General features: G+C 25.0%; 1 protein-coding gene across 2 annotated transcripts in view; it reads left to right on the top strand.

The window, feature by feature from the left end:
* Positions 1-3,596: 3,596 nt before the first annotated feature.
* LOC129981268 (cell adhesion molecule Dscam2-like) overlaps positions 3,597-25,546 on the top strand; it is a 292,355-nt gene continuing 270,405 nt past the window's right edge. For both annotated transcript variants that reach the window (XR_008785299.1, XM_056092040.1), the window contains exon 1: positions 3,597-3,746. Coding sequence is in view for 1 of the 2 variants with exons in the window: in XM_056092040.1 (XP_055948015.1) it covers positions 3,680-3,746 (67 nt within the window). In the remaining variant the exon portion in view is untranslated. The remainder of the gene's footprint in view (positions 3,747-25,546) is intronic.

Here is a 25,546-nt window from a genome sequence, read left to right as displayed (position 1 = left end):
AAGAAAATAAAACAAATCCTTTGAAATAATCAGTCGAAAACAGGTTTAAAAAAACTACTTAAAAACGATGTACTTAAAACTATAAGCATATACAAAACATATATAACTAACATAAATACAATTTAATTACAAAAGCATGCAACTGACCTAAAAATAATTTTAATCAATTCCGCATTGATAATAGTTGTCAACAATCAGAATGCAATGCGCATGCGTGAATTTTCAACGCCAGTTATGGTTTTCTAAGTCAGTTGGGGTAACGCTATGTAGATTAGAAAATTTTAATTTCCTTTATTCTGTTTTATTTTAATTCAAAAGTACTTTAGAATGAATCTGAATGATCGATTAATTAACAGTGTTTAATTTTAAATGTATCAACATTAAGAAAATAAACAGAATCGTTTGAAATAGTCGTTTGAAATTTGTTAAGCCTAACCTGTTTAGAGTGGGGAAAAAACTTGTGGGAAAAATGAAAAGATTTTTTTGGCGGGAAAGTTAGTTTTTTATAAATAATTAAAATTCTAACTAGGAATTCAAAAAAAGGAACCCCAGGTGCACATTCCTGACCCCCAAGGTATACATGTAGAAAATTTGGTAACTGTAGTTCAAACGGTCTGGCCTGTAGAGCGCCAACACACACACACACACACACACACACACACACACACACACACATTGAGCTTTATATAAAACTAAAACATTCATAAATATCATTCTTTTTCACAGGTGTTTTTACATTATTTTGATAACCAAATACATATCATAACGATTATTTGTAATTATATTTGTATCAATAGTCTGTTTAATGCATTCTTTAAATCTTATTTCTGCTATCTCATCTCTTTTCTCATCTAAGAGATGCGTTAATTGAAAGTATACAGGTTGATAAAATTTTGTTGCGATTTTGAATTAGCTTATTTTTATAAGGGGTTCAATTTTACATGCGCTGTTCCAATTTATACATTTATGTTTAAGGGAAAAAATGTAAGAACTTCAAAAAGAAATAAAAATATTTTTGATAAATATTGTTGCATCTTTTTCTTAAAGTATTTATTTCTTTTGAATTGATTAATGTTCCTCTTATGCATATGTACATTTTAGAAATATTTAATGCATTTTTAAAAATTAAATGAAAGATAAACTTTATTATTAGGTATAAAATCCACAAATAGCCTTTAAACTCTAATGAGACCCATTTTTATAGTATAGGTGGGCGGAGAACTTAAATATAGCTTTGTAGAAACATTGTTCATTTAACATGATAAATAACTTTATCAAACGAAGCGACTGCTTCATATTCGATAGATTAATTAGTGGGAATTCCATATTTATAATATTTTTGAAATAACTGGAACATTCTATAATTAAATATTTCTTTACTTTGAGAGAAACTTCCGAAATGTGATAATGTTATTCTAATTTTAATTATAATTTGTTAAAGAAAATATTTTTTTTTTCAAATATTGAAAAGAAATATTTTGTTACCAAAAATATTTTCTCTATAAGTCTTTATGTTGCGAAACACATTTGTAATAATGAGAGGATACGATATCTCAATTAATAAAAAGAATAGCTTAATGCCATTAATTCAATTGAAAAGAGTAAGGCTTCTTTAATATCCCCAAAGGGAAAAGCTAAATTAATTAATGTTGATATTTTTAGATGATTTTAATTAAGGTTCCCAACTAAAAAGCACATTTTTTTTTGTAATATTATATATATATATATATATGATATTATATGTGATATATGTGCTTTATAGTACTTCTTAAATAATATTTCTAATTAGCATTTTATTTTGTTACTGAATTCAATTTAAAATTGACTTAGATGAAATTTATTTATTCAGCAGTTTACCTGAAATGTTTTAAAACAATGTTTAAGGAAAAATCTAAAATTTATAGAGCAATTAATATTAGAATATTATCGGAATGTTAGATATCAAATATTAACTTGGGTGCTATATGTTGATGAAATGTGCTGAACTTTTGAATACGAGCTTTATAAAAATTATGATATACGTCTTATGTTATAAAATGTAGATTCATTTAAAACCTGAAAAAGATAATTATTTCTTTATAATTGCTGGAAAAATATTTATAATACGGTTATCTCATTATATAAAATCTAATATTGGTTCTTAATTACAGGACACTGAGAATTTTAACCCCAAAAGAAAAATTCTGAATATTTTTTTCATACTATTCATTTTGTAAAGAATTATCCTTATAATTTAAAAAAAAAAATGTATAGTCGATTTCCAAGTTCATTTACAAAAATATTCAACTATCTTGGTAATGAATATTAAATATGTGTTACATTCTGAATTATCATAAAATCAAGCTGTGTTTTCGGTTAGAGTACAAAGTTACAAAGTATAATATTGATTAAAAAACTCGAAAGTAGTCAATAAAATATATTGTGATTGGAATAAATTTAAATTCATTTTTCTTCGATAGTTTAATTCCATTAAGTTTCTTAAATTTAAGAATAAGAGAATTAAATTTATCCAGAAAAATAAAATAAAAAGTAGTTGAATAACTAAAATAAAAAATATATATATTTCTCTTAAAACAAATCATTAAAAATTATTCAGAAAAAAAAACATATTTTTATTTTATTTAACAGAATTAAGAAAACTTAAATATTTTTTTATGTTTTAAAAAATGTATTAAGTAAGACAATTTACTCTCTGGTTAAATTTAAATTCATTGTTTGGCATTAGAATTTGAAAAAAATGTACAAATCTGGCAAATATGTTAATGAAAATTCTAACGAATGCAGAAAACTTAAAAAAATGTGGCTTTTCGGCTTCAGAATTAAATAGGTTAATGAAAATATATGTTGATAAAAGCAGTGCAAATAAAAAAAAAGCCAACTAAAAAAACAAAAAAAAAACATTTCCTACTTTATGGTTGAGTAAAAATATTTATCGTCTTGCAGGTTTTTATCGCTAATTTAGGATTTTGACAGTTTTCCTGCAGAATTAATTTACACTGCTCAGGCAGGCGCTAAAGAAAACGACGGGTACTCCAACCAAAAATTCGCGCAAAAAAGAACACCTGCTCCCATCTCAATTTGACATTCAACCCGTGTTTTGCGAGCAAGAAAACTGCCGAAAACATTTCACCCTTTTTGAAAAAAAGAAATAAAATATGCAACAAAAAATAAAATATTATTCATCAAAGGTAAGAGAAAAATTAATTTTTCGCATATATTCGGAAGCGTATAGTTTAAGCACGTCCCAGATAAGGCAGTCTGCGAAAAAAAAATGTTTCGAGAGGCGAAAAAGTCAAGCGAAAGGGCGAGATAAATTGTGCTGGATCCCTCCTAGACCTCCGTTTTACACCGACGTACTGCGCAGTAAATACCGACGCATGCTCCCGCTGCTCTTCAATGATATACCGCCAGCTCCGCCTGTTCAGCGATACATTTTAACTTCAGTTGTCGCCCAGGGATTCGAAGAGAATGCTCGTGACTACGTCCACCGGCTGAATGAAGTTCGTGGCCATGTGCTCGCTTTGAAGGAACTTGGAAGAGCTTCTCTGGAAAATGTTCGTTTCTGGCTTTAGAAAAATAAGCGCGCGCTAGTTTTCCTAAGTTTGATAAGTTACTTCGGACATGTGCTTGGTTGTTTAATGAACACGTGGTTTTTGTGGACTTCTTGCTGAATATAAATATGTTGAAGAAAAAAAGAGAATTTTCGTCGGCGGGAGTTTTTTGCTTTGTGGTTGGAGTGTTGACAAGTATGTGCATAATTAATTTTTTAAAGTTATTAATTATATATTTTATCAGAAATTAAATAATAATTTTAAAAGTTTTTTTATTCCTGTTTAATACATAATTAAAAATGAGTCATCGGGTTTCCGGCAAATTCCGTTTTGTCACTTTTTTCCTCGCGTCCTCCGTGTTTTTTAAAAATAAAATTATTATACATATTTTAAGTATTTTTCACTCTTAAATTAAATGCAATCAAACTTTTCCGTGACTACATTTTTTTCCGTAGTTTTGCTACTTAATATATATTTATGGTTATAATTTAAATATGTCTATAAGAATTTAAACGTTTCTTGGAGAATAATCAATTCTTTAAGATTTAGACTTAAAATCCATAAAGTAAAGAAAAGTGAACTTTACTTTTTAATTTCATAATTAGATTCATATGACGATTGTTTTTTATGAAATTAATTTATTTTTAAAAATGCAAATTACGGTGCATGCATAACAGCTGGAAATTTTAATTATCATATTTAGAAGTTTCGTAAAATACAAAAAAAAAAAATGTTGGTTTTATGATGATTATGATGAATGAATTTAACTTTGCTACATTTATTAATGTAAAATTACCCATATACAACAATTAAAAAACAGCAATAAAAACTTTACTTCGAAAAAAAGTACAAATTAAAAAATAAAATTTTAAACGCTCAGTTTTCAACGCAACTGCTACTTTAAGTATTCTATCGTTCTATTACTGTTCTTTACTATTTACGATTTTTTACTGGAAGATTCTGATTGGAAATTAAATATTTTTGAAAGTATTAATATTAAAATTTTCTAAGCATATGCTATCTTTTAAAACTTATAAAGTATTTTTAGAATTTACACTATAATACAGTGTTGGGAAAATCCATCTATGCCGAAAGCTTATTTGTTTGTAACCATGTTTCATCGTTAAAAATTAATTAATTTAAATTTAAATTATACTTGCTTTAATATATCACTTACAGAAAAATAAGAATATTAACTATTGTTAAGATTTTCGAATTCGGTATATTAATTCTAAATAGAAACATTTTTATTAATAATTGCTGTGTTTATATCTATTGTGGGTAACATATTTAAAAATATATAAATTTCTTTTTTTAATTGAATTTTTATTTTGAGCCATTTTTTTTTATGTTACTATTTCAAAACTACGATCTATCAGTACGATATACTTATTTGTCATCTTTTTTTAGTAGTAAAAGCAATTCAAATGATTAACATTTTATTCTAAAAAAATTGAGGGTATTAATATGAATTCAGATCATAAAAATATTATTTTGAGTATTTTTATTATACAATAACCTATAAGAATGAGAATATCTGATTCAATTTTTTTATAATTTTATAAAATTGTTATTTTAATCCATTTTTTTAAAACTCTAATCGGATCACTATATTGGCATCATAAGATAATTCTGAGATGTATTTTTCAGACATCACCTTGATACCATTTTAAAAAAACAACAACAACAAAGTTAAACTATGAATAAATATGTAATAAATTGTTTGAACTTGAAAAATTCCTAGTAATACAAAAAATTATATTTAATAAAAAAAATGAAATAAATGTTAAAAAGCGCTTTAATAAATAAATTTTCAAAGTCAAAAATAGAATTCTACATAAATGCAGAAAAACAGACTTCAAACTTAATAACATTTCTTAAACTTTTTTTAATTCATTCATAACTTTATTCTTTTTAAGATGCTATATGACTTCTCATTAAAATTAAATTTTAAAATATTGCTCAAAGAACTTGCCAAATTAAAAAAAAAATTCAATTTTTTAAAGTTTAACTTTAAGAATAAGCAAGCACATTGACATTATTTATTTTTATGAAATATAATTTTTTTCTATGATGCAATTTTAGAAGCACATATTTAGTTCGGTATTTTACTTTTACTGTGCATCTTTGTAGAAATCTTTTAAATCAATCTAAAGCTTATGCTAATAGCAAATGGAACAAACTTACAGTTATTCTCTAATATAACATTATATAACAATTTCTTCATAAAATTTCGAATTTCCCTTAGTATTTAAATTTTTTAATTATGTATATTAACTCAGTAAAGATCACAATGTTAGTAAATAATTGGTTTTTATTCATACCATAAATTGGAACACCCTTTATCTTACCATTAGATACGAATAAAACTATTTCAATAAAAGTCGAAAGCTGTCAAATGAAATTATTTTTATGTCTGTAAATATTTCCGGATACAAGAAATGAGTTTTAGTTCCTAAATGAAAATATTCTATAAGATCAGCAGTAAATGACATTTATTTTTGGGAAGTTGTTAATGTAATTATTATAAGCGAAATATTCTCCAATGAAGAAAATATGGTAACAAAAAAAGAGAGCAAATCACTTTTGATTTTATTTGTAATATCCATTTTGGAATTTGATTTTAAATATTATAAATTATTTCTTCAGAATACAATAACATTTAAATTAATATTTAAACGTTGAAATGTGCTCAAGTGCAATTAGATGGAAATTACAATAATTCTTCTTAATACTGCTGTGAAATATATTTATGGTTATTATAAATCAGAATAGAATTCGGTTGATTTGCGAGTTATCCAAAAAAGGCTTGAAAACAATCATTGTTCAAACCCACCATACTATTTTTAACCAGACACCAGACACAATTTATGTCTGCTATCTTTCATATGAATATTTCATGTAATTTTTTTTTATTTATTTTTTTTGTAAATAGTTGTATCGATTTTTGTTTTTCAGCATATGAATTCAAATTGAAAGTCAGTAAAATGTAGAAATATAATTAATACTCAAACATTAGTGGACGATTATAATCCTATAAATTAGGATTTTCATAATTTTATTGGGATATATTAAAATTCATAATTTTTAACTGGAGAGAGCAATATATGATAGCAGAGTCCTTAATATTAGAGAAAAAAGTAATTCCAGTATTAATCTATATATAAAACTGTTTAATGTAGTAAACTCTCAAAATGAATTAACTTTAAGTTAATAATAATTCATAAAAAATGAGAACAAATTTATTCCAGAAAAAAAGTTTATCCAAGTTTTATCAAAAATTTCCCATTCTTAAAAGAAGTCATAATTTCTAATTCAGACAAAAATCTACTTTATTAATATCAAAAGTTTGATAATTAAAATTATTTTTACCACATGCAATGATATATGCAATATCAAATGCATTTATTTCTGTAACTAATCAATTAGCTACATATATACTGATATATATTTTCAGAATTCCTAAATTTGAAAAAAAAACAAAAAAAACTTGGTTTGAATAAACCTGTATCTAATATGATCAATCCGTCATTCAATATTTGGGAATGTATACACACAGTAAATTGTGCAAAAAGTTTATTTTTTTCAATAATTCTGTTAACTACATACACCATACAATAAATGAAATTTGTTTCATTTATAGTAATTATCTGAGAAATACACATTTTTTTTTTTTTTTTTTTTTTGCAAAAAAAATTTGGTAAGAATGTATTTTAAAATATTTTCCTGGCTAGTAACAGTAATTAGATTTTCTTTTTTATATGGGCGTTGAATTGCAAAAATAATGACGATATTTCTTGGTGAACTTACATGCATAACATTTTATTTCTTCAGCATATTTTAAGAATGTTTTAAGAAATGAATCAGGATCCATTTGAGTACCACACATACGTTGTATTAATAAAATTTCGATCCAAAAGATAGTGTTCCTCTTTTAAAGTTGGGATTGTTTTCTAGTATCACATAACAAATACAATTGCTTTGCAATTTAATAATATCAAAGTAACTTGCAGACAATTTTGTTTCTTAAATAGTATTATAAGCCAACTATAAATTTTCTATTGTATGAATGATACAAATTATCAAAGAAAACAATAATTAATTATATAATTATTGATTAAATATTTGAAAAAAAGAAAACTAAAATAAGCGTGAAAACGCTTAAAAAGTTCATTTTTATATGCATAAAAATGATTAAAAGAAGATTGGATACATTTATTGCAAAACGAAGGGCCAAATGATTAAAGGTGTGATGAAATTATCATTTCAAAAATGATAGAAGAGCCTTAAGTGTGCGTAAAGTTGAGAAAAGTTTTCTTAATTCTGAAGAAGTAACAGGCTTTCGACGATGTTATAATATCGAGTAACTGACAGCAAAAGGTGTGGGCGAAATTTGTGTGATTAATGACATTTTAACTGCCAAAAAATGCATTAGTGACTATTAATGCACAAAGAAGAATCTTTTTCAACACATAATCTTTAAAAGCACATTAAGTCCTTTTTAAAACAGTTATGAAGATAAACTGGCTACCAAATACAAAAATCAACTGACACTGCATTTAATGAATACCTGAGAAAAACTCATCTAAGATGATTACTTGTAATTAGTCCGAGTTACTTGAAATGTATTTTATAAAGTATGAACATGGATATGTGCATATAATAAAAGTTGCACTGAATTTTTCGGAATCATTGCATGTAAATGTGATAGCAGTGTCAAAATGAAGCATTTTTATCAAGAAATAATTGTATGACAATTTCAAGTTAAACCAGAAAATGAACTGATATAAACAAGCATGATTAAAAATGTATCAGCGATAAATGCGTTTAAAAACAGTTTCGACTATCTGTCGATTGTTTCTGTAGTCAATAGACTATGAATGATTTACTGGAGAAGATTTGCTAAACGATTAGTCGATGAAATTATATATATTTTCTAAGTATTTTATTTTTGCTGTAAATCATTGATTTTGATCATAGAATAATATGTCATTAGTGTATAAGAATATATACCTTCTAAAATTAGTTTTAACTTTAAAATCTCAACAATTAACTTACCTTTCAATGAACAATACCTGACTTTTTACAAATAATATAATTGTTTGATTTTTTACTTTTTAATCAAGTTGTGTATTAAATTTTTTATTTGCTACATTATTATTCAATGCATTTATACGTATATAAATTTTGAAAGAATTTTCATTCCATTATATTGAAATATCACCAAATATTTGCATAAATATTGCATTTGAAAGTTAATCTTATGCGAAAATTAAAAACTGCAGAACCTACGCGTTATTATTGTTATTAATATCTATAATTTTCAGAGAGATTAAAGATTAAAATCAATGATTTTCAGCATTGTGAAATACTTTATATATATATATATATATATATATATATATATATATATATATATGTGTGTGTGTGTGTGTGTGTGTGTGTGTGTGTGTGTGTGTGTGTGTGTGTGTGTGTGTGTGTGTGTGTGTGTGTGTGTGTGTGTGTGTGTGTGTGTGTGTGTGTGTGTGTGTGTGTGTGTGTGTGTGTGTGTGTGTGTATTTTAGATATAAAACAAACAGGAATAAAGGAAGAAAAGAAACTGAAATAAATGCTGTATTTTTAATCATAAAGTCAAACAATAACAGAAATACTGAATAAATTTTCGTTTCCAGACATAGCCAAAATAGCTATTTCTATCTACAATAAATCGTCGAAAGTGAATGACTTAATATTAAATAATCTTTAATAAATTTTAAAGGAAACACTAGCAGAAACTCACATGTTTAATTCAGTCACCGAGATCATGTGTATACACAGTATATATCAGTTTTTAATTCTCAGAGAAATATTTTGATAGAAGTCTCTTATGTCAGTCATTTAAATCATTTGGTTCAAATGAATTGGTTCACCATTCAATTCCATGTAACTAACCAAATCTTTTATTAGCAATAAGGCTTGCCTGAAAATCCAAACAATGTAGAGTTATTCCATGCTGACTTGTGATCCATCACAGGACATTAAAAATATCAGTTAAATCTATGTTGTTTAATGAGCCTTTGATTTATTGAAACGTCCCTCAAGGTTGATTTAATGGCTGTAATCATATTATGAATAATTTAAATCTGAACTCTGGAAATTTTCGATATGTATCATATTAAAGTGATTTTCAGATTTGAAACTTTTATAATACCATCATAAAAATAAAGTATTATTTTCAATGCATTTCAAAGAATAGGTGAATAAACAAGATAATAGAAATTTTAAGTTTTATAATATTGTTATAATTTCATTCAAATTTTCAATCAGAATCTATAAACAATAGAAAATGATTATTTTTTCTATTATTTTGGAGAAAATAAGAGCCTTCTTTTTACATTAGTTCATTAATAAAAGAAACTGCATAGGTAAATTCGCAAATTTTACATGTAAATTTCAAAATATACAGAAAATATTTAAAAATTTGTAGTGTTAAGCATTCGGGACCATTTAATTATTATTTAAAATGTAAAGATTTATTTTAAATGTTTTCTTTTGTATGTTCATTGTGATTTCTGATTTAGAAGAGCTTTTTTAAGAAGCCAGAATTTCGAGGGTAAAGGGTTTCTATCCATCTTCTACTACTGTCAGGAATCTATCAATCGTGGTGTATTTACGCTTATAACGAAATATTTTAAACGGAGCAGAGACAATAGTACATAAATAAAATATTAGGGGATTTTTTGGGAATATGAGAACATATTGAAAAAGTATGTACGCAATACCTATATTAGTCTTCATTTTTTTCCAGGAATGCAGTGCTTTTTTTTCAAAGTCTGTTTTACAGTATTATCTTGATTCACTATTTCAAAGTCACTGGGATAAAGAAATGGAATTTCTGAATAAATATCGAGCATGAAACTTTTTCTTGATAGTGAATTCAATTTAATTTTATATTTTCCCCATTCTTCTTATTTTTGATTTCTCACTGTGGGATAACCCTGGGGCAATCATAAATCATTTACTGAATCTTTTATGCATTGAAATAAATAATTTTGTACAGTTACGTTTTCGATAATAAACTTAGTTTAGTTTCAGGCAATTAAGTAAACCTATGCTTTATCAAGGGATGCAATATATTTTCATTTATCTCCGATAAAATAATTTACAAACTGGGTTTCATAGAGGACAATTGATTGCTACAACAGTGATTTTTTTTAGCGATTTTACCTTAGCAATATTTGAAAATGTGCGTACCATTTTGAGGTATTTATTTCGTCTTTGTTCCACATAGATATAATGAACTCTCCATTTTAATTAATATTCTGGTATATTTTGCAATTAGAAGTTTCAACACCATGCATTTCACAAGGTTTTTTAAGATAGAGAAAAATAATATTCATCTTCAGAAATTTCAAAATTATATCCTTCACGACGCAGCTTGTTTTCATGCAACTTTTTGAAAGAAGATTAAATTTGAAAAGAAGACGATATTTCACATTTCAAATAATAAGCTGTTGCCATAAATATTCAATCAAAAACAGGATTATTTAAATGATTTTATGGAAATTTTTCCGAAAATGTGTAAAAAACTTTTATATCTGTATCACTGACATTACTGCATCGCTCTTTAATATATTTCACGTTATTTATTTGTGGAGAATGAGTAGGAGTAATTGAAGCAAAGTTGTATTTGAAATCTTTATAATCAAAATAAACATTTCGCTTTTAATAATTAAATTTAAAAATATCTCTAAACTAACTTATATTTATATATTACAGTAATTAAAATCTATGATAATCAAATATAATTTGCGATTATATTTGATTATGATTTGTTTATTCTCATTCAGAAAATTAGGAGAATAAGCAAAATAATTATAATTAGACGTTAAAATACTAGTATTATAAAATATGAACGATTAATTTAGGATATAGAATAATTACTTTATTTGATTAGCGTTTAGGAATATAATCATTAAACTAATGCATTAGTCCTTATTAATCTTACATTTATAAAAACGAAATTCTAAAATTCATTTTCCACTCACTTGATTTTGGATTGGAGGTATAAAATTCAATAGTTTTCAATTCAACATACATTTTTGTTTTGCATTATTGTTAAAAGGAAAATCTTTAATATTTTCCGAATAAATTTATTAAAGAATCGCTTAATTTTATATAGTTTCGATTCACCTTGGGAAATATTAATGGCAGCGGATTTTTAAAATATTGCTGAAAAGAATCCATAGCATTTATAGTAAAGAATTATGAAGTTATTCAAAGAAACAAAAGTAGTATGTAGTAAAAATAAAATTTTAAGTATAATGTGCACATATATATATAATAAAAAATATTAAGAAAATCTTTTTTTTTCTTTTATCAAAAATATAGAAGTCAGAAAGTCAAAGGTTGGAATTTAGAAAACTCTAGAATAAAGAAACAACTTAAGTAAATAATAAATTATGTTAGTGCCTTTCCTAATTTATATATTATATATATATATATATATATATATATATATATATATATATATTGTCTTTTTTATTGCATTATCCTTCTTATATTGCTAGAATGAATATTAACATTGAATTAATTTGAAAAATATTTTCTTCCAATGTTTGTACATACAAAAACGATACCTATATGAACTGCTAATGAAGAAGAGCTCTTATTTCCTCTCATTTTTTTTTCTTATATATATATATATATATATATATATATATATATATTGAGAGAGAGAGAGGGAGAGAAAGAGAAGATAATGTAATCGTTAAAAGAAATCACCTCAAGATTTGGATATTCGTGTTTAGATTACACTTAATCCGAAAAACAAATTTCATAAAAACATATATATGCCTTATGATAACATAAAAACATTTTGTGCCAAATGATAGCAATTCCTATGGGATATTTGTACCATAATTTGTAAATTTCTACTGTATTTTGGGCAGAATACATTAATAAGAAATCTTCAATGTATATGCTAAAATGATGGATAAGAGATAAAGCGAGTAAGACGAAAAAAAAAACCTAAAAAAAAAGATATGGAAAAAAGGATATCAATGAATCGTAGGTTGTGAGTTTTGTTTTAATGAATGAAAAAGAAGGCTTACGAAGTACATGCATGGAATTCTTCATTACGCTATGAAACAAGAGTGCACCACCATGTGTCTCTCATTCGAAAGTCGAATATGAGAAGGACACTCTGTTATCAATCTTTTATCTTTCCCCGGTGTCCAATTAAAAGGACTATAAAATCTGAGTTGTTGTAGTAGTCCTGACCCCTCGAAGCATCCGTAGCTTTCCTGCCAAGGGATAGATATCATTATCTAGAATTGCACTTGAAAATCTTGGGAAGGGATTTCCCGTCTGTTCCAAAATTAATCAAAGATTTGTAATGGATGATGGTGGTTCTTACAGTCATAAATCTTACTCTTCTGGCATTACTTCACTGTTTCAGGAAAATATTTTGAAAAATCTATATAAACTTAAATTTTGAATTATTTTTCCATATGAGCTTAAATTTTAAATGTTATAGAGTTTTATTTATAAGTACTTATTTAAATGTATGAGATTCTTTATTATTAAATTTATAAAATTATGATAATTATGGATTTTAGCAAATTATTCCGTTGAGTAGAAATATATTTTCATTTTAATTAATCAACTTTAAATGTAAATTTGAAGAATGAATTATTTTAAATCAAACTTTTTTCCCCTTAAATTAGGAATTAACATCTTCTACGTATTATTAAATCTATTTTATGCCCTCATTTAAAAATAACCACAATGATAGATATAATAAAAGTAACGATATATCTACTAGGATTATTCTAAAAGAAATTACATTTTTTATAAGTATTTTCATTACGTTTCTGTCATTTTCGCTATCTGCCTATAGATTGTTGTAGGACGAATAATTTTATTATGACATTTTTTTTCCTGCTTAACGAATATATATTCTATCCCTTTTTTTTATTTGAAATTCAAGAATGTGAAGAGATAAAATGTTACGTTCAGAAAGTATTAAAGACCAGATTATGTACTAAATATTAGATAAATAGTTTGATGAAAATTGCAAATGATTTTTTTTTATGTTTATAAAGCGTTTTCAAATTATTTGCTTTCTCTATTTTCAAAATAAATCCTTTTATCTCTGTAATTTACCCACCGTTTGAAGTAATCCCTTTTATTCCCGGTTACTATTTTCCCTTTCTTGTCATTTTTTCATCTCTAATTAAATATTTCTAGTAATTTATCCTTCAAATAAAATCAAACTTAATAATTGTGATTTTTATAATTTTTGTTGACGCAAATTCTTATGAAGATAGCCAAAAGAAAGCCTTTTTTTTCAATTTTACAATCAGAATAAATGAAAAGAAAGTCGAATATTGCCTTCTTTAAAGTACTATTTATTGAACACTAATTATATTTTAAAATTACTCCTTCTATAACTATTTATATACCTTTTGTTTTTTTAAGGTATAAGAAAACTCTTTTCTCTTTTAAATTTCAGTATTTTGCCCTGAAATAGTTAAATTTATTGAAGGAAAAATACATGGAAAAAGAGATTTTAACGAAGAACTAAACCAATTATTTTTCTAATAGTGTACCGTGCACTTCACTTTTTGAAGAAAGTGCTTCAGATAAGACATTTTGCTCTTCACCACTATAGAGTTCAGAATTTCTCTTAATTTATAAATCAAAAGGGATTTTGTCTAAAGAAAAGTATTATGCATTATGGCAAACAAAGTGAAAGCCTTTTGTTATTGTAATTTCATTGGGAGATTTCAACATAATAGATGAAATGGTCATTTAAGGTGTTATTTTTTTATCCAGGAAATTATAAATATGTTTACTTCAGAATCAAATTCACTTAATCAGTGTTTTCAATGATTCAGAAAAAAAATGGAAAATATCAGACTGAATCTAATTTTCGCAAAAATTAGATTCACTTCAGCCTTTATTTCTGCTGTTGAAACTTTAATCATTCTGTAGCTATTTATACAACCATTAAATAAACTTATAATATTTTCATTTGGTTTAAAAATATGTGTTTAAATTTCAGGATTTTACATTAAAAAAAATTACACCCATTGTAGGAAAAGTACATAAAAATAAACAAAGTATTTTTCTACTAAAATAGAAAGCATTTTATCTGCGCTGAATGTTTTTCAACTGAAGAGAGGATTTTAATATAAAGTATTTTCTCTTCTTTATAATGGAGTTCAAAATTTCCCTGAATCCAAGAATATGGGAACATGTTTATACTAAAAAATATTACTCATTTCTGCAAATAATTCAAAATTCGATTCGATTCGAATCGAATTTTGATTTCGATTTTCAAATTCCTTTTCAATATAAAGGCTGAGTTTACCATTTAAAAATATCTTTTTTAATTATTCAACCTGATATTATTAAATTTACAAATGAATCAAATTGATGTTTAAAAAATTTCTTCATTCCACAACGAGCTTAATTACCCTAAGAAACAGATTCCTTTCAAATTTTATTCTGCTTACTATAAAGTTAATTACTCTACTAAAAATATTTCTTATTTCGGAAAATATTGCAGGAAATATTCACCTTCAATTTCGATTTTTAGATTCATTTCCGCTTTAAAGGCTGAATTTGCCATTTAAAAATATCTTCTTTAATTATTCAACCTGATATTATTACCTTTACAGGTAAGTCAAATTGATATTTAAAAAAAATATTATTTTCATGACAAGTTTAATTACTTTAAAAAACAGATTCATTTAATTTTTTTCTAATTATTATAAAGCTATTTCTTTGAATTAAAAATTTACTATTATTTATTCAGCTTCCAAAATACTAAGATCATGTTTTAAGTAATTTTGGTTTAAAGCAATAGAATTTATATCCACTGTACAAAAATTGCATTGAAAAGTAGCCCCGAAGAAAAGTTAAACGAATTTCTTTCTCGGATAGTCAAGAATACACTTCACTTGGCCTGAATGCCTCTTCAAAGAAAGCTTCAAGTGAAGAGGGTGTTTTAGGATAAAAGGCTTTGTTCTTCGCTGCCATGGAGTTCGAAATTTTCCTTAATCCATGAATCTGAAAGCGCTTTCTACTGAAATGAAGGTATTGTTCATCGGAGATAAGCCGTAAGCGCCAAATAAGGTAGACACCTTCTTGGGTCGTATTTTCATTTAAGTTTTCCATGTAAGGGTTGCAAATTTAAGAATGAGCTTCGCGATAAAAAAAGATCTAGTTTTATTATTCTTTGGATTACTATAAATTAATCCTTTAACGCGAAAGAGCTTCCATAATGGATTCAAAAGGTGAAAGGGCTGAAGAGTGTGATAAAGAGGTTCTGAATTTCATGCTCGAAAATACTCGTTAAGTCTATTAGCTTGAGATACTTTCTATATTCCAGAGATGAAAAATAATCTAATAATTCCTAATTTACAATATTTTTTTATTATTTATTATCTCAAATAAGTTGTATTGGATTGAAAATAAATTCATCTGACGAATTCTCTTCAGACTTCTGAATAAACGCATAAGATTTCAAACAATGAAGTCCTTGGAAGAATTAATATTTTAAACTAAAGTCACAAACTTATTTTAAATATTTATAAATGTAAGTAAAATAAAAATCACATTTGATGTTTTGATATATTATTTTTTTTTTGATTTTTAAAAACTTATTTAAATTTGGGAGACAAAAATGTTACTTAAAAACTGATGAAATCTTCTTAACATTTTTTTTATTGTATAATGATGTGTATTTCCAGAAAATCAGGAAACTTAAAACTAAAAGCTTTTTAAACGAAAAAGACTTAATTCCAATCATGAATTAAACTATGCATATTTTCAAATGGAAGAACTTAAAATAAACAGGATACTATTTTTTTTTTTTGTAAAAGGTATGCATTTTATTTGTATTCAACCTTTTAAATATCTTCATATCGCAAAAAAAAAAAAAAAAAAAAAAAAAAAAAAAAAAAAAAAAAATTGGAAAAGTTATAATATGTATTAATATCAATATACTAAGTACTTTATTTTTATTAATGTTCACAGAAAATTTAAATATTCTTTCAGAATGTTAAAAAAATAAACTTTGTAATATTTCCTAAAATGCTTATGCACTGTCTTCTGGTTGAACAGCGGTATTATCAGCAAAACTTGCAAGTAACGTACATGGACACGAGATTTAAAAGAAATAACTTAGAGAGTTTTGCAAGTTTTGAAAGAAAGTGCAGTTTTTATAATGTGAACAATATGTCTTTGTTGTAAATATATAAGAGAAAAAGAAAGAAAGAAAAAAAATAGGTGTTAAAGGTGAGACAAACATATAAAAACATAAATTTAAAAGCTTAGTATAACTTTTATTCATTCGTTTTTCAAATTATTTTCAAAGAAACTTTGTTTTACCTCATAAATATTAATGACTGCTTGAATTTTGAAATGGTAATGTGTTTTTACAACAATAATATTCTTCTTAAGGATACTAATCTAAATTTTTTTAACCAGTAAAAATAACTTCAAAATTAAAAGGGATGTGATTTCTATTTATATTTTAATGTATTAATATTATAATGTACTTTGTATTAATATTATAATACGTACTTTTTATTATTATGCCAATAATAATGTTTGGAATAATAATATAATAAATTTATTGGAGAGTGTTTTCCAACATTTTTAAAGATTATTGTACCAAAGTAAAAACAACGAAATGATTTTCAGAAACAAAAATTTATTTTCTACTGATACAAAAACAGCTTCAAAATATTCTTAATTGATGAGATTTATACAATAATGATTTCTGAAATATTTAAAATGTTACAGGGAATATGAATTATCAGCTAAGTTTTAATTAATTTAATTTACAGTTTTAATTTATTTAATTTCAATTAATTTTTAATTAATTTAAATCTTATAAATTAAATATGAACACACTTTTGTCTTGGTGTATAATACATATAATAACATTCATTCAATTACTTTTACTTACTTTTATTATTACTTACTTTAATTCAATTTCTTTACAATCGGCAATTAGTAAAAGATTTTTAAAAAATTAACAAAAAATGGTGTTTTACAAATAATAAGAAATTTGCTTGATTTGAATCGCTATTTTCAGCAGAATATATCTTGACATATACCACACCGAGATTCAAAGTTTGAAATTTAAAAAAAAAAAAATACCACAATGAAGATTAAACCCAAATCGAATACATAAAGAAGGTTAGGATATAATTTTTATTTTTAATGGTCCTGGAATTAACTCCCCTCGTTATTTCGAGATGTGTCTATTATAAGAATTTAAGAAAAAGGGACCATGTATATAAAAGGGGGACAGTACTAAACATTGTTGTGAGTAAGTAGATGAGAGTCAAGTAATGCATTTAGATATTTTTAAAGTTATATAAAAAAATTCCCCATTAATTTCTTTCCGACCTTCTCTATTTTTGACTCGAAATTAATTACAGAAATACTGATGTGCCAAATTGTGATATTATTTTTTCATGTAAGATTAAATGTTCTTTGTGAAGGTTGGTTTTATTTAAAGTAGTCTGAGGAGAGATGCGCATATGAGTAACGATATGATACATTTAACAGCTCTTTTTCCACGAATTACAACTTTAAATAACTACTAATAAATAAAAGCCTATTTATATTTTAACTACTACAGCTCTTTCAAATGTGATATAGGACCTCAAAAGTGAATTTTTGTTCAATCTTATATCAAAATATTTTACATCATTTACTTTCTAAATGGGATATTTGAGACAAAAGAGGTCAGTGTTAATCAACTTTGACTCACTAAATAAAACATTTATTATTATTTCATTAGTGTTCACAGAGTCTAAATATTTTCCAGGATATTAAAAAAAATTGTAATGATATTGCCATAATTGTTTCTGCTCTGTCTTCTGACTGAGCAGCCGTATAATAAGCAAAAATTGCTGGTAAGAAGCTTGGTTACAAGGTATAAAAGAAATGACTTGAAAATCTTTGCAAGCTTTGAAAGAAAAAGCTATTTTTTATGTGGACAAGATGTTTTTGTCGTAAATACCTAATATCTTGTCGGAAAATTTCAAACAGTAGAAAAATAAATTCGAAAGAAAATTTAGATTGTTATCCAATTTAACAAGGTATTTGGGAATTCTTCTTTATTTAACTACATTTCAAAGAGGCTTTTGTACTTTTAATATTCTTTTTGTTCAAGAAGCGTTCTTTTTTGCGGAAAACATGTTCCCTTGAGACACTATAGGCTTTCGCTTGATTTGTTTTTTCTTCCCTTCCAATTCATTTACTAACTTCATTACATCGAACAATAACACAATAAGTTTCATTTATTTTAATCAAATGTTTTTGTTTCACGTCTAGATTTGTTTCTAACTTTTGTTTTGTTTCATACTGGAAGATTCCTAAAATTCCTTTCATCAATTAATTTATTTATTTCTTAAGACGTGTTTGTTGTTGGTCACAAATAAAAAAGCAATATTATCTTCTTAAAATCCAGGTATGTTTTTTGATTGGTTACAAAAGCATTGAGTTTTTATCAAAAATTCTTAATTCAGGGATTTGCTCTTAAAAATATACTGTTAATTTTTCACATGATATATATAAAAAAAGAATTATGTCAGTAACTGCATAGTTAGCGTTAAATTTTAACATCAGAATTATATATATATACATATTAGTTCTACTGACTTTATTCTAAAATTAAAATATATTGGACTATTGTCTGTGCTACCTGCTATAAATCAAAAAAAATATTTTTTGTCATTAAATACTGATCGCGTTAAGACAAAATTTGGAAAAAAGTCTTCGAATGTTATTAATTTTAATTGTAAAATTGTTTTAGTCCATTGTTTAGTGAAATTATTTAAATTTACAATGGATAAGATATTATTATTTTTTAAGATATTATTACTTTTTAAGATATTATTATTTTTTAAGATATTATTACTTTTTTAGATATTATTATTTTTTAAGATATTATTACTTTTTAAGGTATTATTACTTTTTAAGATATTATTATTTTTTAAGATATTATTGCAACAACGGAATATAAATGTGAGCTCCATTGTTTTGTTCGTATGTTCATTGTCACATTACCTGTCAAGAAATAATGATAGGCATTTAGGTGTTTCTCTTAAATTCATAGAATTCAATTCTCTTAAATTCATAGTCTCAATAAAAACAAGAAAAACTTGATTAATTTCATTTTAGGTGATTGTTTAATAGAAAAATATATTTTGATATCAAACGCCTTTTCATATTATGTATTTGCATTATATTGATGATATGTAACCATATAAATGAAATAGATATTAATAATAATTAAAAAAGTATTAATTATTGTGAGCAAAGAAAACTTTAATTTTATGTATTATAATATTGATATTCAATTATATTTTTCTTTAAATTCTTCAGAAATAATTTTAATCCAGTTAGACAGTTAGTGTTTATTTCAGAAGCTAAGATTTAATTCAAGTTTTGCTTCAATAAGACAACTTTTAATTCTGCTATGATAAATTTTATCACATTAAAAAGAGTTTTAATATAATACGGATAATGGCAATTAATGTTTTTATATAATTCGAAAAAAAAAATTGGCAATGAAAGAATTAGAAAAAGGGCTAAAAGAAATTACACTGATTTCAACGATGTATAAAGCTTTGTTTTATTATAGCTTCTAGCGGTTGCTCAAAGCTAACTTGACTCCTGAGATTTCTTCCACGGTGAGAAATAATGACTTTCCTCTAAACATCACGTGCAGGCGACCACTAAAAATTACCACACCATAGCAGAAAACAGAGAAATTCAATCAGCGTAATGACTTATTCATAAGAATTCCTCTTCAGTGCTTTCCGTCTGGTAAAAAGAGAGTAAAACAGAAAAGAAAAAAAAGAGACCTTTAACTTGTTAATGATGAAGGGCAAACGCCTCACGAAAGGCTTTATTATCATCCTTGTCAATTAAACCAAACGGAAGAAAATGTTCTTAGTATCTTCCTAAATGTTTGTTTAGCTAACTAAAGAACAAAATCTGTTAGCTATTTTTTTTTATTTGTTCTCAAATGATATTTGCGATAAATTTTGAGAGATTTTCCTCACTTGCTGTAGTTTCTCGAGCGTGCTAAGTAATTGCAAATTTAATAGATATAAGAAGTGTTGCATTGTATTGTGGAGATTTCGTTAAATTTGCAAATTGAGTCTTTACCAAAAGCTGCAAGTCCATTTCTAGTTTGTCATTTAAATTAATCGGTTGTTCTGTTTGACTAGAGCTATATTGACTTTGGGTGTTTGAGATGATTTGAATTAATGTTCTTAAGAGAAAAGTAAGTTGCTTTCTTTACTTTCTAGTCTAATATGATTAGTATTCGATGATAAGTAGAGTGCTTTCAAACACAGGACAATTTAGAAAGAATGACTGGGCTATATTATTTCTTTATCATTCCATTTTTGTATTATAAAAAGTCTTTATCTATAATGTGATTAGTACTCAACGATAAGTAGAATGTTTTATAAAACAGAACAATTCAGAAATAATCGCCTGGATTTTATTAATAATGTCAATATTAAATGTCTACATAAAAGTTTCTATTATAAAATAAGATAAAGTTAAAATATTGTATAATTAAAGAGTTTTTCAAAAAGAACAATTTAAAAATAATTGCCGGGTTTTTAATAATTTAATTAGCATTTAACTTTTATATTATAAATAAGTATTTTATATACATTATAATTCTTTGTAGACTGATAAAAAATAAAAAATAACCAAAATTGATTATAAAAAATTTGAAATATTAAATGAAAACCAAAGGAAATTTTTAAAGAAATACCTCATGACATATATTGAAGATTTTACTGATGTTGGCAGTTTAAAAACCATTCCTTAAAAGTTTTCGAACATTTTTTGCTTACCTCTAAATATATGAAATTTAATGTTCTCTAGCATTTAAGTGAATATGACCAGGTCACCCATTCCTTAGAGGTATGTTATGATAGATCATATTTTGTAAACATTTATAAATGTGATGTAATTATTTCCGAAATGCATTTTATTTTATAAATTCATTCTCTAAACATGTTATACTGAATTCGTGATTAAAACAATTTAGCTTCTAAATTTGTTATTAGTGTAATTTTATAATTTTATCCAAATTCCGTTCATGCCTCATATCGTACGAATAATTAAAAAAAAATGTTTTACAACATTTTAGTTTTACAATTTTTAAAATTTTTTATTGTTGGATAATAAGTAATATTATGACAAAGAAGTAAGTAATATTTTAAAAATTACCTTATGTAGGCATTACTTAATTGGCATCAATGAATATTTTAATCCATCGTCAGAGATAAGAGTCAATTGCAAGAATTTTTCGTAGCAAATAAAATGCTACAATATCTTGAGTCTAGCGGATCATAAGAATCATAGTCAGCTGATACTTGGGGTAAAATTAAAGATTTGATTTCACTTATAATCAAACTTGGAATTGAAGGAATATTGTATAAAAATATTTTTACATCAATATAAATAATAAAATTATTAGAGCAAAATGAAATCGTCAGCAAAATGTAAATACTGACTTGGATTGTCCTTTCATCAAAAGTGCTCAGTTCAGATATACTATTGAAGGAGTACTAAGAAAAAAAATATCTTATATTTATATTTTCTAATAGGAGAAAAACATTAAAAACATACACATACTTAATAACTTTTAATTTCCCTTTTTGATGAATTATGAGATTATATTATCAATATAAACGAACATTGAACATTTATGATACTTAAAATTCAAATTCCAAATGAAGTTCTGGTGGAAAGGGTTTCACATATAACAATTCTTAAGGTTTGTTGTTATTTTCTGTAATAAAATTGGATGTACAAATATATAAATAGAATATTCTTTGATTACAAAAAATATTTAGCTGAAAGACCTAAAACTTCTAAAATAATTCCAAATATAGATCTATAAAAGTTTATAAACATCTAATTGAAAGACCAGTTAAAATCTAGTTACATAAAATATTTAATTGAAAAATTCATTAGCCATTTATCCTGAAAAGTTATCTGATCACCAAAGGCGGTTAGATTCATATATATAGTAACTAACTTTAATTCTTTTTGAAACTATATAATTGAATACTCTTTTGATAACTCCTTTCGTAATTTATGATTTCAGTTTACAACATAACTTTCACATTTTTATAAAACATAAATAATACAAAGACGTTTGAAAAATATATATATATATCGTCTGAAAATTGTAAAAATTATTTTGTTCATATACTTAATTATAGCATTGCATTTTTTAAAGAATGCCCTTTAATATCGTTAAACAAATTTAGCATCTATCTTTCGTGTAATTATTACCTTGGAGAATAAATGCTATAGAGAAGATGATTAGCAAAGTTTTCCACTTTAATCATGCATTTCAATATATCTTATTTCTTCGAATATAATAATCATAACCACCAACTAAGAAAGTGCACTTTCTTTTGAGTTTTTTTTTTTTTTTTTTTTTTTTTTTTTTTTTTTTTTGTATAAAATGTTAAATCGTTGCCTCGTTGAAGATAATCCTTTAAAAATGAAAACGGCTTATTTTGCTGAAAATTTTCTCATTCCATGCAGCATGTTTTATTTGCATATTTTCTTAGATGAATGGGATTATCTTCAGAATGCCAAGAATTTTTTTGATCCCTTTCTAGCAGATTCTGGATTAAAAGACCATTTTAAAAGGTTCAAAAACGAAATACTTGAAAATAATGCTAACTTGAAAGAAAAATTGATAAAAAAAATTTGCAAATGTATGAAATAATGAATTATTACAAAAAATATAAGTAATGTTCCTTGTTCTAATCTAAGTGGGACACCATATATTTTTCCAGCATAGTTCGGAGAAAAAAGGAGAACTGACAGTTTCATTCAAGAAGGTGAAACGAATAATTCCTTGAGAAAATACTCAAATGCCCTCATTTCTAAATTAAGAAAAACTCAATCTAGAGACATCAAACAATATTAAATACTTTTCATTGAGTTTTGAGATTATGAGATACATACATTATCAACTATCATCATTTTGTCAACATCTCAGGCCAGAACGTGCATACGTGCCAGAACGTGCTTTAAGTTATGTAAATGAAAATGTGTTTCCTTTCTGAAAAGAACAACTGCAAAAAATTTATAATTAGAAATTTGTTTCAAAATGTTCTCTATTCTTAGATCGCATTTATACTTTCCAGATATATTCATAATCGGGTCTATTCGTAATAAAATTTTAAATGTAATTGAATTCTGAATGTTTAAGAGGTAATCCATCGGTAATACAAAAATTACAGGCAATTGAGTTATCAAGTAAAATTGATATATTAAATATATATTATATTATATATTATTTAATAAAACTGATATCTATATTTCAATATATAGATATGAAAATTCTTCAGTTTTGAGACGGAACGTCTATTAGAATTATTTATTTATTTTAATAAATAATTTATCTAATTATAAATTATAAATTTAATAAAACTTTATATCATAAATTTAATATAAAGGAGTTAATATAGATATTAAAAAACTTTATTTATTTATTTTTTTGTAAAACTTATATTTTTAGTCTTTGAAGTAAAAGATAATCTACATAATTATTTGAAAAATGATTCTATTCTATCAGAATTCCAGATTATTGATTATACTCAAATTTAATTATGTAATTTATTTGATATACATATTTGATTTTAAGATATTTCAATAAGAAAGATCTATTTAATACTTCTATCTTGCAGATTATATATCGAAAATATATAATCAATATTTTCAAACATTCCTTTATATTTAAATTTAATGTTAATTAATCAAGCAGGTGCAATGGAATACATTACTTAAGCATTTTCCTATGAGTCTGATTTATTATAATTTTTAAAGTTTAAAACGACATTCATCAACAAATCTCAGTATTTTCTTCCCATGTATTCGTATTCGAATAAGAAAGTAAATAGAAAACTTTAAATTAAAAAGTTACAAAACGTTCGTTTTTAATAGAGTTTTCTTTGACTCTTTCATTCTCAAGCTGCAAATTCAACGTTAGTATTAAAACTTCTTTCAGCTCTTCATCAATTTAATAAAAATAAATTAAAGTAGTTTCTATGCATTTTTTTCTTTAATAACTTGAAGCAACTCATCCAAAAAGGTTTTTAAAAACTGATACATTTTGTAAAGTCTAATTTCGTCGTTACCGAGTTATTTCATTCCATGCTGAAATTTTATTAATTACCTACATATTCATGAAAAATGTATTTACAATCATAAATGGTAAATATTTTCCCTTCAAGATAGTTTACTTAATATTTACCATAATTATAAAATTTGACTAATGAAGACAAATGAAAAACAGAAGATTTTTGATTTTGAATTAAATAAAATTCAATATATACATTTTTGTTTCGTAAAAAGTTTTGAATTTAAACAAATGCGATTTTATTATTTAGTCCCGTTGTAAATATTTTATTTAATAAAATTATGGGTAGCTAATGGATATGTAAGCAAATTCTCAAAATATCACCTAAATTTCTTATTATAATCTAATTGTAGAAAACTATTTTAAATATTTCGTATAAGCACAAACCATTGCAATCGGCTTTAATTTAACTTTTCTACATGTTAGACAAAAACAGAAAGCATGTTTCTTTTTACATTGTACTTTTTTTTCAAGTTCCTATATTCAACTCATCAGAATGTTTGAGAAAATTTTAATCTTGATTTATAATACTAATCAATTAACACTCTATAGAAATCTAATAATTTTAATATGACCATTTAGAGGGTATATAAAACCATTAATTGGAGTTCCCACACTAAAACAAGCGTCATGTGTTTGGTAGAACCATGGGTATGAAAAGAAATAAAAAAAAATATTGGTAAATTTATTAATTTTTAATGAAACAGGATGTTTTTCCTTGGATTTTTTTTTAAGTCAAACCGCTTATAACTTCAGATAAGATTAACATGAGAAATGAAATCTTTCGATT

This window comes from Argiope bruennichi, chromosome 8 (assembly GCF_947563725.1).
Source record: "Argiope bruennichi chromosome 8, qqArgBrue1.1, whole genome shotgun sequence".
Classification (NCBI taxonomy): Eukaryota; Metazoa; Arthropoda; class Arachnida; order Araneae; family Araneidae; genus Argiope; species Argiope bruennichi.
Note: the sequence above shows the minus strand (reverse complement) of the source record. Positions and strands in the feature narration are given on the sequence as shown.